This window comes from Amblyraja radiata, chromosome 3, assembly GCF_010909765.2.
Source record: "Amblyraja radiata isolate CabotCenter1 chromosome 3, sAmbRad1.1.pri, whole genome shotgun sequence".
NCBI classification, from domain to species: domain Eukaryota; kingdom Metazoa; phylum Chordata; class Chondrichthyes; order Rajiformes; family Rajidae; genus Amblyraja; species Amblyraja radiata.
The window spans coordinates 31,315,738-31,327,942 of record NC_045958.1 but is presented as its reverse complement, the minus strand read 5'-3'; the positions used below and the strand labels follow the sequence as shown (position 1 = coordinate 31,327,942).

General features: G+C 42.7%; 1 protein-coding gene across 3 annotated transcripts in view; it reads right to left on the bottom strand.

Annotated features, from left to right (window-relative positions):
- gramd2b (GRAM domain containing 2B) overlaps window positions 1–11,381 on the bottom strand; it is a 54,947-nt gene extending 43,566 nt beyond the window's left edge. The window contains exon 1 of one of the 3 annotated variants that reach the window (XM_033017535.1): window positions 10,941–11,381. In XM_033017535.1, coding sequence (XP_032873426.1) covers window positions 10,941–11,029 — 89 coding nt within the window. In that variant the 5' untranslated portion in view covers window positions 11,030–11,381. Of the gene's footprint in view, window positions 1–4,109; window positions 4,372–10,940 lie in introns of those variants that run through there. The other 2 variants (XM_033017534.1, XM_033017537.1) reach the window with 2 other exon arrangements.
- Window positions 11,382–12,205: the final 824 nt, after the last annotated feature.

The following is a 12,205-nucleotide window of genomic DNA, read 5'->3' as shown; positions in this document are numbered from 1 at the left end:
GAAGGTTTGGGAGCTTCGGTATGTCCCAACAACCCTCACCAACTTCTATAGATGTGTCATAGAAAGCATTTTATCAGGATGCATCTCAGCCTGGTTTGAGAACAATTCCATCCTAGACCACAATAAATTTCTGAGTGTTGTGGACCATCACACAAACCAACCTCCCTTCCATTAACTCCATCTAAAGTTTACATTCCTTCGGCAAGGCCATCAGCATAATCAAAAAAGAGTCTCATCCCGGTCACTCCCTCTTCTCCCCTCTCCCATCAGGTAACATTTACAGAAGTTTGAAAACAGATACCTCCAGGTTCAGGGACAGTTTCTTCCCAGCTGTTATCAGGCAACTGAACAGTCCTCTCATCAGCTAGTGAGGTCTTGATCTTACATCTAGCTTATTGGAACCTTTGAACTATCTTTAATCAAACTTTATTGGACTCTGTTATATCCTGCGCTGAATGTTGTAACAATGTCCTTTATTGGTGCACGGCTTACTTATATCCATGTATAGTCTTTTCTTTGACTGGATAGCACGCAAACAAAAGCTTTTCACTGTATCTCAGTATGTGACAGTAATAAACTAAGCTAAATTTTTAAGGCATCTGAGGATATTTAGCATGTCCTCTAGGATGTTCTTGAACCTCTACAGATGTGTTATGATAAGTATTTTAACGGGTTGCATCTCAGCTAGGTATGGCAACTAGTCTATTTGTACCATGTATCATGTACAGCTTCTTCCCCAAGGCCATGTGATTTCTGAACCAATTACCTCTTTCATGCTCCCTTCCCCTAGGTTGCTGCCACTCGACAATAATAAACTAAGCTAAAACCTCGTTTGGTTATTCTGTTATTGCACTTCAGTAATTTAATGCTACTACTAGATTGCAGAATACAGAATACAGATTACTACAGAAGGAATGCAACCCTTTACACTGGCATCAGCCAATCTTCCGTGTCCTGCCTGCAACTGGTCCAAAACGCCGCAGTGAGACTCCTGACGGGCACCCGAAATAGGGACCACATCACCCAATTCTGGCCTCTCTCTACTGGCTCCCTGTGCGGTTCCGAATAAATTTCAAGATCCTTCTTTATGTCTACAAAGCCCTTAACGGGCTTGCCTCCACCTACATCAAAAGTCTGCTTACCCACCACACCACCTCCAGGTCCCTCAGATTGGCCGACTTGGGGTTACTGAACATCTCGCGGTCTAGGCATAAGCTCAGGAGCGACCGCGCCTTTGCGGGTGTAGCTCCTACACTGTGGAACAGCATCCCTCTTCCCATCAGAACTGCCCCCTCCATTGACTCTTTAAGTCGAGACTTAAAACTCATCTTTATTCTCAAGCCTTACTTGACGTCCTCTGAGGGAGTGCTATATTTATGTATTTATGTATGTACTTAATCTATGAACCAATGTTGTATAACGTTAGTACCTCCACCAATGTAAAGCACTTTGGCCAACAAGAGTTGTTTTTTAAATGCGCTATATAAATAAAAGTGACTTGACAGATTGCAGAACATTCTGCCATTTTGGCTTTGCATTTATTGTTTCCTCTGAACTTCATGGGAACTCAGAATTTAATTGCACCCTGGCGTATATGGTAATAAACTAATCTAAAGATGAATGGTGGCAGCTGGTATTCTATGTTAAAAGAGGGGAAAGGAAAGACTCTCCATTTACTGGAGTCACACTCAGCAGAAAGGAAGATTCTGAAGAAGGGTCTCAACCCAAAACTTCACCCATTCCTTCTTTCCAGAGATACTGTCTGTCCCGCTGAGTTACTCCAGCATTTTGTGTCTATATTCAGTCTGTAGAAGGATCCTGACCCGAAACTTCTGTTCAGTTCCTTTCTACTCAGAAAGGAAGATAGCTGTCGGAAGTCAGCCACCTGAGTCCAGGATATTGCAGCAGAGGTTCCTCAGGCCACTCCTACACCCAAATATATTCATCTGGTTCAACGATCTATTATCAAAAATGTAAAAAGTGGAGTTGTTTGCTGTTAATTCCATTGGGGTCACTTCTGATTAACTATGCTCAGATAACTAAGCAGATCATGTCTACATACAGCAAGATCAGACAACATAGATCATTAAAGTGTGCACCACACAAATCCAAGCAGTGATCATCACCAGCAAATTAAAGTCAACAAATTTTTCATGATGCATTACCATCACAAGGGTCTCCTTTCATCATTGGCTGAGGCCGGGCCACTGACCAGAAACTCTAGTGGATCAGACAATTACTGTGACAACAGAAGCAGACCATCTTTTGGCCTTCTGTGTCAGAGGATTCACCACCTTTCTTTCCAAAACCTTTTTACTATCTGCAAAAGCACAAGTGTTGTGGAATACGCCCTTCCTGCCTGAATGAGTTCAGCATCAACAATGAGGTTGTCACAACTGACAAAAACAAGTCATTTAATTAGCACCTGATCCACCACCCTGAACATTCATTCTGTCCAACACAAACTGAATGCACCACCTTCAAATTAAACCAATGACTTGCTGAGGAGGCTTTATCTACCACTTAGAAGGAGAAAAGCATCAGGAAACTTTCACCACAAATATTTTTAAAGTAATGGCAGGAAGGATTACAAAGATTAGTCTGAAGAAGTGTCTTGATCCGAAATGTCACCTATTCCTTTTCTCCAGAGATACTGACTGGCCCGCTGAGTTGTTCCAGCTTTGTGTGTTTTACAAGGGACATATCAGGATTTTCTGCACAGAAGGTGGTAGGAGCATGGAACTCACAAACTGAACAAATACTAAATCAAGCGCTGGCAAGTGGCTTTGGGCTGGGTAGCTCTTTTTAACTGACATGGGCATGAAAGGCGCAATGGCCTCATTGCCTTTCAATGAACCTGTAGAAATTCAAAATGGACTTAAAAGTTCACCATCGGTATGCTGCGGAAGAATATGGGCCCATAATTGTTCCTCCGCCACACCGTTGTGGTGGATAAATATAATTTGGATTATTATACACGGGTTACAACGCACTGGATTGGACGGAAAATGAACTCAATCTAAAAATAACTCAAAACACACCTCAAACTGCTGAATTTGCCTGTGGTTGCAACCCAGGTTCATCGTCACAATCTCTCAAATCAACATAACTGAAAAAACAGAGAACACTGAGACACAAAAAAGCTGGAATTACTCAGCGGGACAGGCAACATCTCTGGGGACACGAGAAAGTGCAGGTGCTGAAATCTTGAGCAAAACACAAAGTGCTGGAGGAACTCAGGGGGTCAGACAGAACCTGTGGAGGGAATGCACAGGAGACGTTTCGGGTCGGGATCCATCTTCAGACCGATGAAGCGACTCGCCCTGAAACTTCGCAGATGTTGTTTCACCCGCTGAGTTCCTCCAGCACTCTTGAGGTTAAAAAAAACCCTCGTTCTGCCGATTATCTTCTCGCCGCAGCCCTTCAACTAAACCCCCCCACACACACACACACCTCTTGGCCGGGTTCAGTTGACAAACTGGAAATAACAAAACATTATAACGCGAAGGCGCGGCAAATGACATCAATTGTTCCTGCACGATCTTGTACAGCAATGGGTTTGTCCCGATCACGCCCCACTTGAACAAAGGAATCAAATTATTATTTTAACTACATGCCTTTTACATCAAAGATCCTATAGCAAGCTTGCTATAGGATATTTGTTTTACATCTTGTTTTTGTTGGAGGGAGGGGGAAGAAAGAATGTCTAAACTTCAGCCAAAGTGTAAGCTGTCGCGAACTATCTCTTTGATGCGAACAGTAATACCAACCCCCCGAATCCCAGAGTTTTCCAGCTCAGCTACAAGTGAACGGGGTTGTACAACTCTAGCGCGTTAACTTGTTTCAATATAAAAGCGCGTCCTGTAACTTTAGACGCGAGCTCCACCGCTTGCTTTAGAGGGTGGCGATCGGCCATAGTGTGCTGCACAGTAGCATCCTTCTCCTCTGCTGGGCGGCGAGGGAGCGATGCGAGTTGAACTCGGGGCACACACACTGACTCAAGGCCCGGCTCCACACAGGACGGCAACCCGGACCTAAGCAAAGACAAAACTATTGCGCTGCACATTCTCACCGTGAGCTAGCGTGAACAGGAAAGCACTCCCACCCACCTCCCCACGTTCATTGAAGTCGCTCCGATCCGAGGACTTTTCGAAGGAGTCCGATGCAACTTTAAAGTGTTCGACTTACTTCCGGCTGCAGATCGGGCACTGTTGCATCACATCGCGCTTGTAATCTGATTCCCGCTGGTCGCAGCCCGGGTTGCGGGAGGACGCGGGAAGTAGCATGCTCGGAAATAAAACTGAGTACAACTACTAGAGTCTGAAAAAAGGTCTCGACCCGAAGCGTCACCTATTCCTCTCCAGAGATGCCGCCTGTCCCACGGAGTCCAGTTCAGTTTATTGTCACGTGTACCGAGGCACAGTGAAAATATTTTGTTACTCCAGCATATTGTGTCTATCTTCAAAGTACACCCAAGGTTTGTTCACACCCCAACTCAACTCAACAGAAAAGCTCCCATGTAAACTTTTAATGGAGGCACACGGATCTTCAGCAAGACACAATGTGCTGGATGAATTCAGCCGGTCGGGCAGCATCTGTGGAGGAAAAGGACAGACAACATTTCAGTCGGGACCCTTCTTCTGACTGATTGTAATCGTGGATTGTAAAAGATCCTCACCCCACAACAATCGGTCTGAAGCAGGGTCCTGACCCGAAATTGCGTATCTATTCCCTCCACAGATGGTGTCTGAGGCACTGAATATGCTATGAACTACATAGCGTTGGGGGGAGGGGGGCATGATTTTTGTCTTTGCACTATTATTGTTTGCTTTTTTATATATATACTGAACTGAGGTTTATTAAGGTGTTTACAGAGTACTATGTTTACATATCTGTTGTGCTGCTGCAAGTAAGAATTTCATTGTTCCGTTTCGGGCCATATGACAATAAAACACTATTTTTTGGACTCGTATTTTTAATCTAGTCCTTTTTGCTTTTGTTCAAAATGCATTTTACTTTTATTCAAAATGTTACGTTGTGTAATCAGAGGGCATTGCATTTCCCTCGTTGACTTATGCTAATACCTCAGGAGTGACCATAGATATTTAAATTATGATATTTAATCATTTTGATGACATTATGACCTTGGAAAAGCCTTAGACATCCAATAAAGTACTTTGTGTTAAAGTGTTCAAAAGTGTTAAAGAAGGGAAAAATTGCACCCCTTTTGTACACAACCTCTCCCATAAATGGTACATTTTTGTTGAAAAACGTTGATCTGAAAGACCAAACACAGGACAGGACAGGACAGGACACATGAGATAAACACAAAGCTGGAGTAACTCAGCAGAACAGGCAGCATCTCTGGAGAGAAGGAATGGGTGACGTTTCGGGTCGAGACCCTTCTTCCTAAGTTTCTCCAGAGATGCTGCCTGTCCTGCTGAGTTACTCCAGCATTGTGCGTCCACCTTCAATTTAAACCAGCATCTGCAGTTCTTTCCTACACTGGGGATAAATCTCTGTCTCTTTGGCATTGTTCATTTGAGCCCATGGAGGGGCATAGGTTTAATGTTTCATCTGGAAGTTAACACTGTAACACCTCCTTATCATTGTGCTTTAATGCCAAAGATGGGATCTGAACACACAGCATGCCAACCACACAACAGAGGACTTTTAATTACCAGAAAAAGGTCAGGTCAGGGGGAGGTCCCCCCTCCATGGGTACCATGTAATCCCCCGTGCTACCTGCTCCATGGTCGGATAGTCGGCGACTAAACAGTCACCCTCACCTGGTTTGCCAGGTGAGGAGGGGGCTGTGGACCCCCAGCAGGACCAAAAACGAGAGCTGTCAAAGGGCGAATGAGCTCCTAGTGAGCCAGCGGCCATCCACACTTCAGTAGAAGTTGCAATCACTGTCGGTCATAGCATTGTAAGGCACTGTGCCCGTTGATATTTTCAACAATGATGATGATGATGATGAGAAAGAGACAGCATCAATTACTTAGAAGTAAAAAAGTAGAATTATCTTTCACTCTCTACAGTTCAAGTCAATGTGAACTATTGATGCGTGTGTGGGGAAGCATATTCTGCTAATTAGGAACCAAAGATTTCAGGGAGCTTTAAGTAGTGATATTCTAGTCTGTCTGCTATTCATCTCATAGAAACGCACATTCCACAAACAGGTCAGCCCATCATAATCGCACAGGGAAAACATTAGCTTAGTTCATAAGTCATAGGAACAGAATTAGGCAATTTGGCCCATCGAGCCTCCTTTACCACTCAATCATGGCTGATCGATCTTTCCTCTTATCAGTTCATAAATCATAGGAGCAGAATAAGTCTGCTCCTGAATTATTCATAGGAACAGAAGTGGAAATGTCATATTATTCCCACTTCACAGCTCTTGGTCCAGAGCTCTTCAGTTCATGATATTAAGCACTCACTCAGGTTTTAGGTGGCAGAAGTTGTGGGACTGGTGGGTAGGTGTGTAGCTGCTGAGCATTTTGTAAACAACACCCATTGCAACATGGAGACAGTGAATGATGGGTGTGGTTTAGAGATACAGCGCTGAAATAGGCTCTTCGGCTCACCGAGTCGACCAGCGTTCCCTGTACCTTAGCACTATCCTACACACCAGGACCAATTTACAACCAAAGCCAATTAATCTACAAAACTGTACACCTTTTGGAATGTGGGAGGAAAGCAGAGCACCCGGGGAAAACCCAATCAGTCATGGGGAGAACGTACAAACTCCGTAGAGACAGTGTAATTATGCTCCTAGAGCTCCACCCCCTCCCCCTCCCCCCCTTAGTCTAGTTCAGTAAAACACCGAGTCAAGCACAGGACCACTAAACTTTCTGAAACAATAACAAACTCCCTATACAACACCTAACCACCACGGGATTGATCCTTGTCTCTGCTTGTCCAAGCCCTTCAGCCTCGTGCAAGCAGATACCTCCAAAAGGTTACGCAGTCCCAAGCGCTCCTCCAGAAGATTGACAACGATCCTCGTGGGAGTCACCTTTTATAGGCACCGGACCCTGCGGGGCAGAACTACATGGGGGTGGAAGCTCCTACAAACCAATCACAGATATCAATTACATTAAAGTGTTATTGACAGTTCCCTAATCCAATTACAAAGCACCCCACTACAATGTTTCTACAGAAGCTTCTGGAAGGAAGTCAATTAATCAAGTAATGCAACATTCTCCCGGTGTGTATAAACAATTCAAACAAGGCTTCACACTTCAGCCAATCATCAAACAGTAAAACTATTGCAACATTATTAACAATCCCTTTGCTGCGGGCCAATCCTGATCATGTATCTGCAACACCTTTGAGCTCTTCTACAAAGTCCTCATACATTTTAACAATAGAGAGGACATCTGGATCTTTCCCCATCCTGCATATCAATCTAAGGTCTAGACTAGCTGGCGCCAAGCCACAGCCTGCAGCTTTTCACAGACAGAGGCCAAGCAGGCCCTGCAGATGCAAAGATCCTCCATTTTATACTAACTCTAATTTAGTCAATATTAACAACAGAACCCGTAGACAGGATCGAACCTGGGTCTCTGCCGCTGTAAGGCAGCAACTCTACTGCTGCGCTACCATGCCATCCCCACCCAGTTGACAAATGCCATAATTGACATTTATGCTGTTACTTATGGTTATGAGCCTGCTCTGAATATTGATGCATATGGGCACATAGTGCTTTCTAATCTGAAAGTTTGTGAATAGAAGTGAATGCTATACCATCAGCTATAATCACTGGCTCTGAAGATGAATGATAAAGCAGCTGAAAATTGGCATACTTTGACCAGCAAAGCATCTGCAGGAACATCCTGCGAGTATAAAATTACTGGCTTTCAAATAACCAGGATAACCATCATTTATGGTAGATCCGAATCAATCCTACAGTGGCGCAGCAGTAGAGTTGCTGCCTTACAGCGGCAGAGACCTGGGTTCAATCCTGACTACAGGTGTTGTCTGTATGGAGTTTGTACGTTATCCCTATGACATGGGTTTTCTCTGGATACGCTGGTTTCCTCCCACATTCCAAAGATGTGCATGCTAATAGGTTAATTATCTACTGTATATTATCCCTGGTGCTTATGTTAGAACTAGTGTACAGGGATCACTGGTCAGCGGGGAGTCAGTGGGCTGGTGCCATTTCCACGCTGTATCTCTAAATTAAACTAAAATTGTGGAGAGATTTATCCTCAATTCTTATTGTCTACGTTTTTCAGGGCATTATGATGCTATGTCCAATTAAATACTATTTCATGATAAGGCAAAAGCCTAAGGAATTGTTTTTTATTAAAAAAACAAATTACAATCCAATATTCTCATCCTTGTGTAAACATATACAAATTAACATGTCGATTTCAGTTTCACAGTAATACTGATACAGCCAAATAAATCAATGGCGACTACATTCCTTTAGTTTAGTTTATTGTCACATGTACTGAGGTATAGTGAAAAGTTCTTCTTTGTTATCCAGTCAGCAAAAAGACCATACATGATTACAATCAAACTCTCCACAGTGTACAGATACAGGATAAATGATATAACATTTAATGCAAACCATAAACTAGTTCTCTGCAGAATGGTCAAAATAAAAGTTCACTGGAATCACTTTAAATGAGCCAGATATTTGCCAACTGCTGATGTGTTTAGGACAGATGACTAAAGGTCATCAAAACATATTTGTTGTTCTTGGGCAATTGGCTATAGGAAAGGTATATTTTAGCAAAAATATTCCAAATGCTCTGGTGAAATGACTATTTGAGATGTGATATTGTTGAGATTCAGTTTGTTCTGCAAACTATGACAGTTTTGCTTTTAAATACAAAGCATGTGTGTAATTGTTACAAGATCAGGGCAGGTTCTTGGCAGAGGACAAGTCTAAATAAGCAGCAGTGCCTGATTACCGACACATCCACAAGACCTTATCTATTCTAAGCGATAATATTTACTATTCCAAGATTGGGTAAATGTCTCTGTGACATTTAATGTTTGCATTCAATGTCCATGTAAACTCAGATTCACCCGTGGTGAACTTCAAGCTATATTAAAACCAAACATTTATATTCTATTACAACTGCTTATATCGAGGCAGAGCGAAAGGAAAAAAAGCTGCAGGTACATTTGACAGACAATTTCAATTGACATATTTAATGTGGTAAAGAAGGCATACGATATGCTTACCCTCATTGTTCAGGGCATGGAGTACAAGAGTCAGGATGTAGCATTATAAAAATCGGTAATTTTTTAGTCGAAGCCGGTTGCGATGCTAGTTGAAGGTGGTTGCCGAATGTTGCAGGTCGTTTGATGGAGGTTGCAGGTAGTGGAAGGTCTTACCTTCCACTACCTGCAACCTCCGGCAACCACCTTCAACTAGCATCGCAACCGGCTTCGACTAAAAAATTACCGATTTTTAAAACGGCAACCTATTTTTAGTCGCGGCCAGTTTTGAATTTTATGAAATAATCGCTGGAACATAGAAGAAGCTGAAATCACTTTCGACTATTAGGGAGACTGACAAAAACCTCCGGGAACCGCATGGAAACCTTGGGTGGGGCGCAAAGTCTCCAGAGGTTTCCGTTCAGGTTTCCTAAGTGGGACAGGGGTATAAGACTCTGGGCTCCATGACCCTAGACGTACGAAGAGATAGACATCACCTTCTGCTGCAAATTCATCAACTGAATAAATGATGCACATTAGTCTGAATGAAACATGCTTATCTTCAAATGCAAGGAGCTGCCTACAAACAAATGCTGTAGAATGACAGCAGTGGATGTCCTGCCTTACAGTGCCAGAGAACGGTTCAATCCTGACTACAGGTGATGCCTGTGCAGGGATTGTATGTTCTCCTGTGACCGTGTGGGATTCCCCTGGGTACCCTGGTTTCCTCCCACATTCCAAAGACGTGCAGGTCTGTGAGTTAATTGGTTTCCGTAAATTGCCCGAGTGTATAGGATAGAACTAGTGTATGGATGATTGCTGGTCGGCGTGGACTCGGTGTAGGCCCTGTTTCCATACTGTATCTCTAAACTAAAAGACGCAAGACCAAATGTTGAGGGATGCACCAGATCTTGGTGCAGTTACTGTAAGGACTGTAGAAAAAGGCCACAGTTCAAGGTCTTCTCATCACTATAGGAACCTGTGCAAAATACCTTCTCAGACCCATCACTCCTGGAATGTGTGCAAAAGATACATCACACAGATTGTGCAGAGAGGATAATGCCTTGCCTGTTACTGTGACATAAAGATAGTATACTATATTTACAGACATGTGCTCACCATGACTGTACTTCAAGAGATCAAGGGAGAGGTTGAGTGTTTTATTGTCATAGGTCCCAGATAGAACAATGAAATTCTTACTTGCTGCAGCACAACATAATATGCAAACGTTGTATATGATATGACAAACGAGAGAGAAAAGAGAAGCTCAGTGTGTATACATACACATACATATTCAAAAAACAAACAACAGTGCAACAATAATAATAGTAGTGGTCACAGCAACATGATTTGATCTATAGTGGCAGAACACAATCCGCCAGTTCATTGCAACCAAGTCAGAAGCTGCAGGATGACTTAGATTTGGGCTTCAGCCCAGACATATGACAAGATCTAATCCAATCCCTCAATCTATGACTCCACCGCTAGAGAGAATCTAGGCCTAGCATTTCAAAGACCGTCTTATTGAACAAAAGCATTGCTTTCAGGAGAGTTATGAAACAGTAAAGCCTTGTAAGGAACTTAAGTGAAAAAAACAAATCACTATTTTAAAAATATTTAATTGAGTAAACAGTTGACTATAATATTGTACAAAGACACAAACCCACTCGAGCTAAAACAGAACACGAAGATTCAAAACTCAGCATTCATTAGTAACACCATTAAAATATCATACTTGGAGCAGCAATAATACTTACTTAAAAGAAACATTTTTAGAATCTTTTTTATTATAAATTCTTGTAGTCTTCTGTTCATCAGTAATCGAATTTAGGTTTTGTTCAGTCATTGGGACTTAGTTTGTTCAGTCTTGACACTTAAACTCACATCAAGTCGTCTTCAGCAAACCATACAACTTTCCTGAACCTCAGAAAGGCGGGGTGAGCAAGTCTTGTGTTTCTGTTTCTTGCAGACGTAAACAGGCGTGAACTAATACCACGGGCCCAGCCCAAAAAGTGAAGGCAGCCTTCCCCTCAATAGGGCCAAAGAAAAACAAACTATTCAACAAACTCACAGGGAGAAACTTCGTCAGAAAAGCAATTGTTGCAAAAAGATATCTCGTCACTGGTGGGAAGTTTACGGTGTCTTTTTTTCTCTGTGTGAAAAACCTGCTATAATCTCACAGGAGAAACACCTGCAGCAGCTCATGTGTACGTCCCTCCCCCTGGAGTCTGCATCCAATTGTAAACACAACCATTGCTGGCTCCCCGTACGCACAGAGTATGCACACAGCACGCCAGTCTCTTCCGCCCGTCGATGTGGTAACTGAGAGTCTCAATGTTATAACTTTGTACATTTCGATTGGAACTCCATAGAAGTTGACTATGAAATGACAAGCAACGCGCACTAGTATTAATAAGAAAGACACATTTTAAAAACACGTTTGGCGCCTCACAAAGGTACATATGCAAATTCTTATCTTTGAGATAGCTTTCACCCTTCATCCAGCCTTCGTAAAACTAGGCGCAGAGGTTATTTAACCTTCTATCCATTCATAACTTCTGAAATTAAATATGCACTCACACAGGAGGCACATTTTTGCAGGAAACTACTAATTAGCTGCAAATGGTTGCGTAGTTTTCCTGTGTAGATTAACTCGGGGAGATGGATTTGCTGGTTTGTTAAAATCCTTGAAGGCCCGTTCAATGTGACTTTGGAAATCAGTAACATGAAGTTTGTCCCATTCTCGGTCAGATTTCAATAAAGCAATTTAAAGCCAATGTGACTATCTTCCTAACTCTATGGATTTCCCATGGCTGAAGAGAACGCATACCAATTCATGACGATTTTCTTCGCATAAAGTCTGATGAAATGGTGAAAAGCTTTTCTTCTGCGGAGAATCTCTTAATCACCTGAAATATTCTCGCATCCCAGCTCTGTGAAATTCAACTCATGGTTTGTAATATTGGAGTAAGTAGTTCAGCCCCCTAGTGGCTAGAATACAGGATGGTTTCCCCTGGTGGTA